We start from the raw sequence: 15,494 nt of genomic DNA on the forward strand, positions 1-15,494 counted from the left end.
TCTTCGTTCGTATGCAAAGATGTCTCCCCTTAAGCATTATTGCTAAGACTCTCACTTTGCCAAATAGTAGCATATTCCAGCAAGCAGTGGAATTTTTCTTTTTTTGGCCAATAATGCAACTAAACAAATTCTGCTTATAGCTGAAATGGACAAGGAAAATTGTATATTGATCATTTAACCCCGAATGCATTTTTCAAAGAGGACTTGGCCAAAAAAGTGAAGTAGAAAGGTTGGAATCAGAATTTTGGAAATTGGACGGAGAATAGTTTGGTGCACTCAAACAAAACAAAACAAAATGAAACAAAACCTGTGATGTAATATCAAATTATTAATTTTGTTTGGATATGCCTTTCGAGGAAAAAAAAAGGTAAAAAAATTGGAAAGCCAGTAAACAAAATTGTTAAGTGTGTCAATTAAAAATAAAGTGCTGGCAGCAAAATTTTTATTGACTAAACTTATTTAAAAGCTATAAAATTACAAAAACATTCCCAAAAATGTATAATTTTCAATAAATATTGACTAACAAAAAGTAATTAATAATAATTGTGAGAAAGTAGTATTAATTAGACATCACATTCCAGAATATGCTGTGAATGTTCCGAATGGAAATTACTGTTCAGGACTACGGGTCAGAGCGACTTAATTTCGGTACAGAGTTTCTTGTTTAAGATGATGAAACAAAGAAATCAGTACGGAGAACAGTACAAATAATGTCAACACTTTTTTGACATCTCTGCCCCCTTAAACTTTTCCAATCTCATACAGAACTAATAATATCTCTGTAAAGGAAGAAGATTTTGAGCAACCATTTGCTTAGTGTTGTCATGTGTAACATGATGACCAAGATGTGTATTGCACACCAACATACAATATCTTGCTTAATTACTCACAACATTATTAATTTACTAAAATATTACTATTATAAAAGAGTTACGAATCGATTGTGTATGTATAATATATAATGAAATTATTGCTTTCCTTTGATAAAATAAGTAGAGACACATTGTAACATGCAAAAAAAATCATGCATACAGACTCACATGGAGTTCACTACCGAAAATGAAAGAAAAGACTCACATCACATGTAGCTCAGCTGATAGCATCGGTTGAGAGAATATCCCACAGACGTAGCAATACTAAATTTTTGTTTTAAGCAAATTGTGCAATGAAAACCCGATGAGGACAACATGGTCCAATCTCACAAACGTGTTTTTTCACGAATTAATTACTTTATGCAGTGTGTCTTATAGTGAGGTAAATTCAGTAGCCTCTTCCTATAAAACCACCCACGCTAAACCTCGCTCTCTCAGTGTGAGCAAAACGAGCGAAATAAAATAGAAATGGCTCCCTCGTACTGCGTGAAGGAGAGCAAACCCTGCGTCGGTTGGGTTCAGCGTTACTTGGATGATTGTCTCTGCGATCTTAAAGATGAAATCTCCTTTTCCTTGGGCTTCATCAGTCTCATATGCTGGGGAGTAGCAGAAATTCCTCAGATTATCACCAACTTTCGAGCTAAGTCTAGCCATGGTGTCTCCCTAGCCTTTCTCCTCACTTGGGTCGCTGGGTTCGTCATCTTTTCCCTCTTTCTTTTCTCTACTAATTTTAACCCAACGTTTTATTACTCCCACAAATACTCTAATTCCTTTGCTCAACCATTTTTGATGCAGCGACATGTTCAATCTCGTTGGTTGTGTTCTGGAGCCTGCCACGGTACCAGACTTCTAACCATCAACATTAAAATTAAAACACTTGTTTCGTTCCATACATGTTCTTGTTCCAGTTCTTTCTTGCTTTAATGTTTTTTATATATTTGTACTTATCGTGATTGTTGACTCACTTTATTTACTTGTTTTTATCTTTTTTGTGTGTTGTGTTTTGTTTTTCCTCTTGCTTTTTTGGATGGCTGCAAAACCAGTTGCCTACTCAGTACTACACAGCTCTGGTAACTACTGCACCGGAATTCCCTCTCTGCGTGTTATTTCTATTTCTATCAATTTCTTTTTGGTGCCTTTGGTGTTTTAGATCTTAAAGCAATGTAGCTCTGAAACGAAACCTTTAAATTATCTTTAGCTTGGGAATTGCTTGTTTTAAAATTTTCCAGATTCTCAAGAGTGCATTTCCAATAGAGTTACTCTTCTAGTAGCAAGAGTCAAGGTATTTATTGTACAAAAAACCCTTTAAAAAATTATTTAATATTTGCTTTTAAATCTGCCGTTGGAAATATTGAATTAAATGTATTAAATCTCTTTTCCACAATTAATTTATTTAGGCATTTATTAACAAGATCCTTCATAAAATTAAATTGATTTTGTATTTCAAAAGCAAGATTGCAATAACTTCATATAAAAAATTTAATCTAACGCAAGAAAAGTATTTCTCAATTTTACTTAAACGTATTTCATAAACTAAATTTTGAATTTTCTACAATCAATCGTATTTAATTATAAAATTTGTAACTGTAACACTGGGAAACATACTATCATGAACTTTGAAAACTTTTATGTCCATTAACATAAACAAATATTTGCAAAAGTAGGGTACGCCCACTTGTTACACTATACAATAAGGCTATGACATGTCACCAGGCTGAAGGCCACCCATTGGACACGTGTTATTGTGTTCTTTCCAGAGACAAATCAACCGGAACGTTCTTTTGAAATCATCTCTTCCCTTTTCCATCTTTTGTGTTCTCAAAATTGTATATTAGTATTTTCTTTATATTTTTTAAGTTGTAATTTTTATTTATATAAAAAATAAATAGACTTAAGTTCTTAACATCGCTTCGCTTGTTTATGTGATGTGCAGCTTTACACAATCACTACGATCGTGCTAGTACTTCAAAGCCTCTATTATGACTACATCTATAAATGGAACAAGCGTCGTCGAAATATCAACATCGACGAGGTACAGTAATAATTTCAAATTTCTCATGCCAGGTTCTGCTCATCAAAATTGAAATATAATTTAAAAGAGAACACGTATATTTCATTAATTTATTCTTTTTTTATTAATATTACTAATAGGCCCAGGAAGAAGAGAAAAAACCTTTGAGACCCAAACCAGGGCCACAGTCAGGGATTGCAATACCAAATGACGAACCCAAATCAACGCCCCGACGGGAATACTACTATAGGTAAAAATTGTCTTTCAATTCCCAGTTCATATGAGTACATTTTGTTAAATAATGGTTTTATTAAGAGATTATTCAACTAATTATTTGTTTTTGAGTTAATTAAACAGGTCAGCCAGATCTCTGGCCGGTAATGATACTCCACCATTTGGTACCTACTTGAGAGCTGCTAAAAGTGTCCCTTCAGCCATGGAAATGAACAATGATTCATCCTCTGATGATGAGTCACCTCCGCTTTCTTCCACCAAGCCTGTAACACAGCCTAGACCCATCCCTCGATCTGTCCCTGTGAGTTTTTATCCCTGAAATTAAGGTTAACAGAATTTGTATCAATGTCTCAAAAGGTTCTTGTTATCTTAATTTGTTTTCCCAAGTGATGTACTTTATTAAGTATGACATGATCATCAAAGTTTTGCTAGAGGCACAGTAATATGTCTTGATCTCCTTATACATATTCACTTCCTGTGTTTCAGGCAAGCTATGGAACATTTCTAGCAGCATCTATGAACTTGCCCCGGCAGGGTAATGCTTTGAAGGAGGGATACATAAGATTCAACGGAAGAAAGCTACTCTTGCAGGTATACAGATTGGCAATGTTACTGTTTGATTAATTTATTCACACACTGCCATTACCTTGCTGCCACTTAATTTCTAGAACTCATCACAGGAGCAAAACGTGCACAGTGCCTTGGGTCAATGGTTAGGATGGTTTATGGCTGTGATCTATATGGGTGGCAGGCTCCCTCAAATATGGTTGAATGTATGGCTTAGAACTTTTTCTTTTATTTCTGAATACTTTTCATTTTTTCTGCAGTCGTGTTTTTTTTTTTCTTGTTAATTACTGATAAAGTTGTTGACTACGTAACCATGGCCAGATTAAACGAGGGAGTGTGGAGGTACTGTATGATCTTAATCTCCTTTTTCTTTTTCAAATTATAACTCACATTGTATTTCCCCTGATTTATAGATGATTTCTCTCTTTATCACTGTAGGGCTTAAATCCTCTGATGTTTCTCTTTGCATTGATCGCCAATGCCACTTACGTTGGAAGGTTACTATTTCCCTCCCTTGCATATGTTTTTCAGCCTTCTATTATGAAAAAAATGAAATTAAGCAATATTCTAATTCCTCTGCTGTTCTGTCATGTGTGCAGTATTCTTGTAAGAACTACCGAATGGGAAAGCATCAGAGCTAATATGCCATGGCTGTTGGATGCCATAGGTTGCGTGGCATTGGATCTATTCGTATCCTTTATACGCAGTTTTTTTATGCAAATATTTGTTGTTGTTAATAAGAAATTGTTTCTTTTTTTCCAGAACATACTCATCAAACACATTCTTACAGGGCTACAAAGTTGTTAAACCTTAACAATGGTAGATAATTTTGCAGTACGCCAACTATAGATACATTCGGAAGAAAGCAAGAAGTGATGATTCTGATTACGGGAACTACGAGGAAGACAACAAAAGATTCGTGTCTTGATACGCCGAACTGTAACAACATGTTAATCTTTCCAAAACTGAAACCATCGTATAACACTTCTATTCCACCATAACATTTAGCTATTAGTAAAGGCGTGGTTAGAATATTGAAGTGGCCTCATTAGGAAACGTGTCTATTTTCACGTTAATGTGATATAGGAAGCTGTCAAAGTTATCAATATGTCTATGAATTATGAATCGTTCACGATTCTTACACCAGCTACCAAATTTATGAACTATTAACCACCCACGATACTATATTATTCCACTTTTTGTTCACCAAATCACTGTCAACAGCTAGCAAATTAAGATGGAATTGATTACTCATATCCTATCTTAAGATTGTGAATTATGAACCGTTCAGTCACATCATAATTCATTCTTCAAACTGTAACACAGGATTCATGATTTTGTATTCAATCATGTATGAACAGGGATAGCTCGACCGGCCAAGTGTAAAGACTAAAGAAATATGTTGCAAATTATACAGATTAAAAAGAAATTGATTTGAAAATTTAACTACCAAAAGAAAGTAATTAAATCAAATTTCATCGACCAATGATGTTTCCAAACAGTTCCATTGTCTTTTTATCTGTTTCCTACTGCACATATCCAAAGAAACAAATGAACTTTTCTTTGGAGTATGCATGGAGTTGTTACTACAAGATCAAAATAAGATGTTTAGGTGTTGAAGCCCAATTCTAAATTTACGTTGAAGCCCATTTATAATTTTGTCCTAACAAAATGACACCATGTGCTTATGGGCCTAAAGATGGAGCCCTGAAGCAAGGTTGAAGGATGGCAAATAAACTTTCAACTAACTCAAATGAAGTTCAAATTTATTTTCACTGAAAGTAGAAAAAAATGTTAGAAGAGTGTATTATAGAGTGTGTCAGCAACGTTCTTTTAATTATAATTATATTGTATTCATATTAACGATTGATTATAAAACTGTTCTTGCAATGTTTTTTATTATAGATGAAAAATAAGTTCAAACAACCATGATAGTCGCAGAGACGAAACCGCAGGCATGTACCTAAAATGGGTTTGGTAATGTTTGTGTATCTTACATGTGATAATCTTGATCTTGATTCAATTTTCAGTTTCCAGAGGTTGAAGTCGCTTAGAACACAATTGTTGGTTCTAGCGGTGAAAGAAACAAACAACCAAAATAGATTGTAACACCTGTCGCTGTTGCTTTTGGTGTAAAACACAAAGAGATATGAACCACCACCCAACACATCTTCACAATGAAATGCAAAACAGAAATGAAAAAAAAGATGATAAAGTAACCAAAAATTTAATGTTGTTTTTGAAGTAATCCACATTTGCTACCGAGAAATTCAATAAACATGTGTCCTAACTTGGTTTGCCTCATTAGTTCAAACCGAAATTTTAGGGGGTTTGTTCATCTCAATGGTACATCTCGTTTTCTTTCACTTTCCGTCTCTTACTAGTCATGTGCTACTTTCTCGATCCCTTTATTTCTCCATCTAAATTTAATGTTCATGCTTCTCATTCCTCTACCCAACTCTCATTCATGCAAAACAGATAATTAATTTGACCATACATATAATATAAAACCATTGTGATACCATGTTTTTCATATTTAATTTACAACACCATAGTAATCCGCGTAACCCATGTTCTATATCACCCTCTGTGTATTGCGTAGAAATTAGATACATGCACAAGTTGACTTAAAAATTAAAATAAGGTATGCCTAAATATTTCGGTAGACTCGTTGCACTTTTTAATGTCTCAGCATCTTTCTTTTGTTTGAACATCTAGTCTTTTACATCGTCCGCTCGCCGAAACTAGCATGCTACTTCGTCTAGGATCTAGAACAAAAAAAAAAATACACCAAAAATGTGTACTCTAAAAATTTCCATGGTTAAATTAAAGTAAGATGGCGTATTTGAATCAAGTAGTCGGGTTGACTTAAAAGAAAACTTCGAGTATACCATGTGGACTTCTTTTGCAACGCTTCTTAAATAAAAATAATAGTTAAAACGTCGTTTAAAATAATCCAGGAAAGGAGTCAGAGATGGTTTTAATTATGTCATCCACAATCGAAAACATATATTATATAATTTTAAAATTTCTTAAAAGATAGATTTTAAAATTAATTTAATCTTATAAAGCTGACTTATAAAATTATATTTATATCCACTTAAATACAGTAATTTTGTCTTATTTTTAATTGATGTAAAATTTTTAATATATTTTTCATATCGGAATATACATATTTTAAGTGTGTAATTAGATATTAATAGTGGTGTGATGGTCAAGATAATTTTTTCAATAATGAGTGATATGATAAGTTTAACAAACAATAAATTTTATTATACTAGATTTTAAGTAATTTTGATATCATCTTAAGAGATAATTTTAAATCTAACTCAATTATAGAAATCAGTTTCTAAGATAAGATTTATATATATATATATATATATATATATATATATATATATATATATATATATATATATATATATATATATATATATATATTTTGAAATCTATATGTTGATTAATGAAAAAATTATTATAGTTAATCTCACTCAAACTACCGTAATTTCGTATGTTTGAAATTTTATCAATGACTTAAAGTGATTTTATGTCACAATTTAAATTACCTAATCACTTATATTTTAGAATTGTTTCAACCTTAAAGTGAATATGATGGTGAGAAATGCACATACGTATGGGCAGTATCAGTGGTTCCACGAGACACGACTCCTAACGCGGCACATTAGATGTTAGCTTTCTATTAATGTTTCTATCTGCCATTTGCGTGTTTTCCCAAAGCTTACCAAATTAATTTTACTTTTATTTCTTATTATTGAATCTAGGTACAGTGGGTTTCTCACAAGAAAAACATGTTTTTAGAGATGGAACAGTTATAATTGTTAAAGAAAACAACAAATATTTTTTTACCTTTTTCAATCCCGTACAAGTGAACAATTTCTTGACTTTATTTTTCAGGTTGCATGCCCTTAAAGCACGAGTAGTAAAATAAGTTTGGTTAAAGAAATGAGCAAGGAAAAATAAAATTTATATTTATTTTCCTTTTCATTTTCATTCTCAATTTCACTTTTTTTTCATTTTAAACGGACTAAAACTAAAACATGATGAGTGGAAGTTAGACGCGTATAGAGGCTTTTTAATGACGAATTAATGTTTACGTACATTCTGACATTGATTCCTCCGTGAAGATTTATAGTAGTACGTTTTTGTTTTTTCATTTAGTGAGAAAACTTGACTTTTGTTTCGATTTTTTCACATTTATTCACCTATGTACGATTTACTCATATAGGCTATTGACGATTCCATAATTGTTAAATTGAATGTTGAACATTGGGTTGAAACAAGTTTATAGGACTAATTAATTGATTCTCTTTATACCATGTTCTATGTTTGGAGTTAGTTTTGTTCTAATTCAGTATTTACGTAACTTTTTTGTCAGCACATATTCATGCATGCGATTGAGTTTATCATATGTAATGATACCTTTTATATTGTTAAATACTATTCTAAAAGATTCTACGATAAATTAGTTGGTTTTTGTGGAAATTATTCACATAAGTGTGTTATTGTCTTTAAGTTATAATTATAGTTAAGCTTAAAATGTTTGTATTTTAATCGTAAAATGTAAGATTTTATTATTCAAATAAAATAATGTTCTAACAGAACTAACATTAGTAAGTTTTCTTGTGGGTCACATGGACGAAAAGTAAAAGAAGACGAATGCATATGAGCAGAAAAAACTGGGAAAAAATCAATAGAAGAGTTAAGTGTTAAGCCCGGTTGGTACGCTCTTTTGTTTATTTTTCCAAGTTATATATTTTCTCTTTCTTTTTGTTAAAGGAGGGGGTGGTTTTAATTTATTAATTGTTAAATCTAAGTGCGTCAAAGTTTAGAAATGACTAAATAGTGAGTGTCTCTCTGAGTGATTACTTATTTGTAGCAGCAAATGACTCCAATTTAGTATCATATTTCGGACGTATGGATGATTCCATGTTAAAAAATTTGCACCCCCAAAAAGAAGATACAAACAATGATGATCAACCTAGTCAAAACCTTGAAAAGTAATGTTTGGCTTTGGCCAGACAATAGAAGAGAAAAGAGCGATGATTCAGTTGGAGAAGAAAAATATCCAAAATACAACGCACGATCCTTTTCAGATCCGCAGCTACAATAAACCCAACCTCACCGACACAAAACATCCTTTTCAATTTTCCTTACACACAGGCAACCACTGTTCAAGTTGGTTAACGAGTCTCATGATTATTTCCCACTCCCATTTCACACACGTAATAACGCCACAAATATTATTTCCGAATTACCAATTTCGTAACCACTCACATCAAAAATTACAATGTAGACGTAGTGAAGAAAAAGAAGAAATTACATTAAAATAAAATAAAAACTTGGCATTGGGGTGATTTCGTGTTAGTAGTTACAAGACGTAACGGTAACAGTGGTATTTGAGTGGCTGAAAGGAAAAAAAGTGGAGGGTATATGTACCTGGCTGTACATGTACAGTGTAAGATCAACACGGCCGTAGTATGGGGCCGCACACGGCGAGGAAGGAGCGACTCCAGCGCCAGCTCCCAGGGACAACCAATATACGACACCACCGCTAAATCAAAACTACTCCCGCAAAGCAAAAAAAAAAATTAAAATAAAATTGTACTAGTACTACTGCTGCTGCCGCTAATAATGATAAAAATGGTTGTGGCGGGCTAGGCTTCGAGAGCGAAAGGAGTTTGGAGAAGATCGTAGGGAGCCCACAGGGCATCCAAGGGGCAAGGGCGGTTGGCGTCGAGGCGGGCCCAGGGTTTTCCCTTCCCACTCCAATGCAGGAGGCTCACCGGGCCTGGATGCAAGTCTCTGCAGAGGCCGCGGAAGTTATCCCCGCCAAGCCCATGCTGGTTCCACCTGTGATCCACCGGGCCTATGTTGCCAGCGAAAACGAGTAGAAACGGCGGAAGGGAGCCCAGCTCGTAGATCCGCATTCTCTTCTGGAGCTCCATCCACTCCTCGATCTTCCTGGTGTAGTCGCCGGCCCGCCAGCGTTGCAAATCAATCACCATGACGCCGGTGTTGAAGTAGCAGGGCCTTCGGCCCGCGAAGGTGAGGGAGAGAGAGGGGTTGGACCAGAAGGAGGGGGTGAAGTAAGCGCTGAAGTTGGCGTTGCAGTATTCGGGGGCGGCGAGGACGGTGTTGTTGCTGTTGTGGTCTCCGAGTGGCGTGGCCGCCAGTTTGGCGATGTCGTCGACGAGGACGAGGTCGGAGTCGAGGTAGACGATTTTGCGGACGCAGGAGGGGAGGAGGTTGGCGAGGTAGTTGCGGGCGTAGTTGAGGGGGCAATCGAGAGCGGAGCGGATGGAGGTGGAGATGAGGCCGGCAACTTGGAGGTCGTTGAAGGGGTAGATTTGGAAATTGAGATAAGGGAAGGAATTGGAGAGGGTGCGATTAAGGAGGGCGGAGGAGGAGGTCCTGGAGGCGGCGGTGACGAAGTGGAAGACGACGTTTTCTGGACAGGAGGAGTGCTGGAGGACGGAGAGGATGGCCGCCATGGAGCCCCGGAGGTAGGTGATATCCAGTGTCATGGCAACGTGAACTGCGTCGTCCGAACAGGTGTGGGTGTGTTCGAGGGCAGTGGTGGCACAGGTGGGGGAGTTGTAGAATTTGGGTGCTTGTTTGAAGTGTTGTTGTTGATGTGCAGTGATGGCAGCGGCATTAGTGGAAATGATAAGGATGAGACAGAAAGGTATTAATGCAGAGGAATTGAGTGCATGAGTAGAAGCCATGATTTCTCTTAATGAAACTCCGATGATTGATCCAAGGTTTTATCCAAGGACTCTCTGTGAGACAGAGAGAGAATATGAATATCCTCTTCTACTCTTCTACTCTTCTACTTTACTACAACTACCATTTTCTCTCTCTTTTCCTTTCTTGCCTTCCCTCCTTCTCAACCCATATTTCAACTTGCTTCAGAAATACCTCCTTTTATGCATACTCATTCATCTTCTCTGTTACGCTCCTTCGCCATACTATAATTCTATGCCCACTTAATTTTACCCTCCATCTTCTACTTCTTTCAATTCTACCCTAAATTTTTACTTTCTCTTCAATATAGCTTTTCTATTTAAATCAACCGTGCAATTAATAAACTCATTCCTTCTTCGGTCAAACATCTGATTTTTTATGAAATATTCATTCCAAATCAGTCATTTTCTTACTTTTTTTATTTATTTCCCATTAAAAACCAACTCAAATTAAAAAATACTTTAAATTGAAATATTCAGTGTGCACACCTGTGAATACAGAAGATGGAAAAAGTGCATTTTCTTTTTCTGGCAAGTCTAAAACAAGAAGGAAACTATCATATATATATATATATGACGATGATTATATAATAATTATAGTGGAGAAGTCTCAATGCACTTCAGATATTGTAAAGTTTTGAACCTTGGGATATATTTAAATAAATATAATCTCGATAAATCACGCTTATAGGAGAAAACTTATTACATATTTTATCCATCCATTAAATACGAAGGATATTTCTAAAATGGTGATGTTTACTTTACCCCTTCTTTAATATGTTTTACAACCTTAGTTATGTGCTTTTATTTATTTATTATTTGGAATTATTTTACACAACCTTAGTTATTTATTTTACACATAATAAGGTTTTAAAATATGTGTAAAGAAGAGTTGCAACCCCCTTCTAAAACTATATCTCGTTATGAATGTTGGAATCACCTTCTAAAAATATATTTCATAACTATAATGTTCACCCTAATATCAAATGAGAAATTTTCTTTATAAAATACATTATCCAAAATTAGACAATATTTCTCCATTCTCTTCCTTTCTTGCTTATTAATTAGAGCAATTTATACCCAAATGGTAATATAACTGCAAATACAAATAAGCAAGAAAAATGTAATTTTCCATATACTTAGTAAGATTTCGTAATTCTGCTTGCTTTTACTTGTAAGAGTGAAAAAGAAAAGAATCCCTGTGATTGAGGAATTGGGATACACAAAAGGAGTCACTTCCACTGAGGGCAGAGATGGGGCATTTGGTAACATTACTCAAAAGATTGTGATTAAAAACTTAGCCACCACCATTTTGTTCAATGGGCATGTTGCAAATGGCTTCACAGACTAACCACATTGTGCCACATGAACATCAAATGTCATGTCAAATACAAGGAATTTTTTCTAAGGAAAAAAGAGTGAAAAAGAAGATGTTCTGGTGTTGTTTAATTTCAAAGGGAAAGGGACATGGAAGCTAGAGGTATCGTAGGCAAAGGACTACACAGTAACCACTTATCTTTTTGGATTATGATTCGTTAACAATTTTTTTTAATAATTTTTTTGATAATAGATTACGTGTCACCACTATCACGTAATCGGTTCTAAAAAAATTATTAAAATTTTTTTTTCCTATCTTTTTCTCTATATTTGACCTATTCTGCAGCTTTCCTTCGTTACTTCCATTCACCAAGTCCATGACCAAAGTTTACCCAATTTATGCTTTCTTCTAGACTTTATAAAAGTGTCACCTAGAAAGTCTTTCACAAAATTAAAACTGTCTGGTGGTCATGCCTGATCCAAATAATAGACACATAGTGAATTTTTCATTAACATCATAACTGTTTGCTTTCAAGAAGACAAAACACATATTATTAAAATATGCAAAAGGCACACTAGTGCAGCGAGGGGCTTTTACCGCGGTTGATTTTCACTATACGTCGCGGTTCATGAACCGCGGCATATTCAGCCGCGATAGTAAGTCAGACACTTTATGCCGCGGTTCTAACCGCGGTATATAGGCTGAGGAATATGCCGCGGTTGTCTAGGGAACCGCGGCCTAAATTCATTTTTTTTAAAAAAAAAAATTAAAAAAAAAATTAAAAAATGCACTATATGCCGCGGTTGAACCGCGGCATATAGGCCGACGAGTATGCCGCGGTTAGCGTCAAAACCGCGGCCATATGTCTCGTTTTTTAAAAAAAAAAAAGCACTATATGCCGCGGTTGTGGTTAGAACCGCGGCATATTCCCCTTATATGCCGCGGTTGTGGTTAGAACCGCGGCATATTCCCCTTATATGCCGCGGTTGTGGTTAGAACCGCGGCATATTCCCCTGCAGTTTTTTAAAATAGCAGGTCTGTTTTTGTGATATCCACTACCACAAAAACAGACCTGCATATAAAAACATTTACAGAAATTCAATTTCAACAGAACAAACACATGTTCAAATGTATTTCAACATCAAATAAAGTAGAGAGTCTAAGAAAATTCTATCTAATCAAATGCATTGTTTAAATCTAAATCTAAGAGCTATTGTATAATCTAACTATATACTTCGCAGCAGCGTTCCTAATGAATAGTAGTGACTTCTCAGGAACTGGTGTAGTAGTCTTGAATCTCTGCAAAAGACAATTCATTTTAATTAGTGTATATGAATTCAACATTTGTTAAAAAATCAAAATTTGTTAAAGTTAAATATTACCGTTTCCCAGCTTCTTGTGATGTGAGAACGAACAATATGGGTCATCCAATACATTACATAGTATCCACACTCATATGACCCATTTTGTCTGTTACACTACAATATATCATCACAGTTGATAATAGTTAGTGAATAACATTTGTTATAAAACAATTATAACAAAGTATGACTTTAGCATATGTCAAACCTTGAGAGAAATCCAAGCAATCTTTCTACTCTTAACAATTGATCTCCCGTCCATCATCATACTTGCTGGAATAGAACTGTATATAAAAAAATGTTTTAGCATTCAGTTATATAACAAAGAAAGTCCAAACATTGAGGTTCTTACCAATCAATTGCTTGTCTGAGTTGTGTGGGAGGAGGCATGTGCAATGAGCAGAACCACAAAGCATAGTTGTCTTGCACAGACATAACAAGAAGTTGCCAATGGCGCCTGAAATTCATAATAACGTAACTATTAAATATTAAAATCACATATGGAACATTATTATGTTAACAAAGTTCACTTACCCGGATATATAAGGCAAAAAGTATATTTTCTTGCCCCTTCGAAAACTGCTTATCATTCTCGTGTTGATATGATCAAAATCATTTGATTCATGAATGTCTTAGGGATCAATGAATCCATAATCATCAGAACGCCCCAACTTATTAGTGACCCCAGACATATACCTGAAATCAAAAATTAACTTTGATATAAGGATACTTGATATATAAATCAATTTTATATATAAATAATTGGTCATAGACTTACATCGTCCATAGTTGAATAATTGAAATATTCAACTCTTGTGTTCCCGACGCAAGCTCACGGACATCTTGGCTATTAAGGTATATTGGGACCTCAGAGCCATGCCCAAATACATTAGCATCATACTGAACCTCCAAAGGCTTATCATCAAGGATGTCAGCAAGTAGATGCAATGAAGAAAGAGGGTCATCCTCAGATAGAGGAATCTTCTGTTGTTCCTGCGTCTGTTGTTACATGAAAAGATAAGATAAGTTTTGACATCAAAAACCTTTAAAATTGAGAAGTTTAAAGAAGAATTTCATACCGAGGGGTCAGAAACTGGTTTAACCAAAAATTTAGGCCAAGTGATAAACGACTTATATGCTTGTTCCACAGTGAAAATCTCTTCCGTGGACAGTGGAACCGAGGCATCTGGCATGATCATTTCATCCACTGATACCTTCACCTCATCCTCTAATAGTTGCATACCATGACATACAGTCGCTGACCTAAACTCTGTTCCACGAGCTACCAGCACCATCTCATCTTCTTCTAAAATGTATAGCAGACATGGACTACCATCGTCCATGTCATCCTCTGGGATGGCTGATGCGGAACAACTTCCTTTGCCGCTTCTCCCTGTCAGAGTAAATGTTAGATTATACAAGAGATAGAAATAATTGCACATAAATGTTTATTAAGTTTACCTGTGGGAGGGGGAGGGACCACATGTTCCTCTATAGGAGACTGCATCGGGCGCATGCTCTGAAACTGCTCCTGGTAGAGCATCTGGAATTCAGCCCTCACCTCGGCCCTGATCTCCTGCATAAGGTCTTGTCGGACCTTTTTTGTGATCTCTTCTGTCATCCTTTGTGTATCGCTGTACGAATATGAAGGCTGACGAGAAGAGCTCCCAAAATAATCCGTAATGCCTACTCCAGGACCTGCAGCACGTACACGTCCAGGGTGCTCAGGTCGTCCAATTGCAGCAGCAAGAATATCCTGGCGACCCTCTGGAGTGAATTGGCCTTGGGAGCTCTGCTCAACCAAGGCGTCCTGTAACATTACAAAACACCATTATTCTTTAAATAGTTTAATGTAGTATGTATAATGACAATATTCATTATTTTAGGAACAGTGATAACTTACAATTTTTTCAGAAATCTCTCGTGCAGTGTCGGAAGAGTAGGTGCCCGATGGTCGCATACGGGCCAACTTCCATTTCTCATGTCTAGACGGTGGAGAAGGAGGCTGAGGAGGGCTACCACTCTGAGATGGTGGTATAGCATCTGCCTTTTGCTTGAGGATTTTCTCCTCAAGCTTCCTATACCCACCAAAAGATGGAATGAGAATGCTAATCTTATTACGTGCCACTACTCCAAGGTATGATCGGAAGTCATCTGCATGGGGGCCAGTTGCCACACCCATGGTGACATTCACATTCACCGGAGTTCTTTCACCACTATTTTTCCTGATTAATAGTTGTTTCATCCTAGTGGGTCCTCTAGTGGATCTGGGTGGGGGAGCCTCATCCCCTGAAGAATGTGGATGATCAGCCATATATCTGTCAAAATAAATAACAACATTAAATTTTCTTTCAAGACTTATGTAAT

The 15,494-nt window shown here is 35.7% G+C and overlaps 2 protein-coding genes across 5 annotated transcripts; one reads left to right on the forward strand and one right to left on the reverse strand.

The window, feature by feature from the left end:
- The first annotated feature begins 1,267 nt into the window (after window positions 1-1,267).
- On the forward strand, window positions 1,268-4,830 carry LOC108335196 (seven transmembrane protein 1). Of its 4 annotated transcripts, none has more exons than XM_017571155.2 (12): window positions 1,268-1,564; window positions 1,668-1,710; window positions 1,916-1,942; window positions 2,806-2,904; window positions 3,024-3,133; window positions 3,241-3,418; window positions 3,604-3,708; window positions 3,798-3,890; window positions 4,006-4,026; window positions 4,123-4,181; window positions 4,284-4,374; window positions 4,508-4,830. In XM_017571155.2, the coding sequence occupies exons 1-12, from the start codon at window positions 1,341-1,343 to the stop codon at window positions 4,610-4,612; spliced, it is 1,155 nt and encodes a 384-aa protein (XP_017426644.1). In that variant the 5' UTR covers window positions 1,268-1,340; the 3' UTR covers window positions 4,613-4,830. The 4 variants fall into 4 exon arrangements, with proteins under 4 accessions (XP_017426644.1, XP_052725895.1, XP_052725896.1 ...); XM_052869935.1 differs by having other exon boundaries at window positions 1,286-1,564; window positions 3,786-3,890; window positions 4,284-4,351; window positions 4,447-4,830; XM_052869936.1 differs by having other exon boundaries at window positions 1,289-1,564; window positions 4,284-4,351; window positions 4,447-4,830.
- Window positions 4,831-8,931: 4,101 nt separating this feature from the next.
- LOC108335314 (probable galacturonosyltransferase-like 1) lies at window positions 8,932-10,615 on the reverse strand. The gene has a single exon (XM_017571304.2). The coding sequence runs from the start codon at window positions 10,428-10,430 to the stop codon at window positions 9,360-9,362; it is 1,071 nt and encodes a 356-aa protein (XP_017426793.1). The 5' UTR covers window positions 10,431-10,615; the 3' UTR covers window positions 8,932-9,359.
- Window positions 10,616-15,494: the final 4,879 nt, after the last annotated feature.

The sequence above is a fragment of the Vigna angularis genome, chromosome 10 (genome assembly GCF_016808095.1).
Source record: "Vigna angularis cultivar LongXiaoDou No.4 chromosome 10, ASM1680809v1, whole genome shotgun sequence".
Lineage (NCBI taxonomy): Eukaryota > Viridiplantae > Streptophyta > Magnoliopsida > Fabales > Fabaceae > Vigna > Vigna angularis.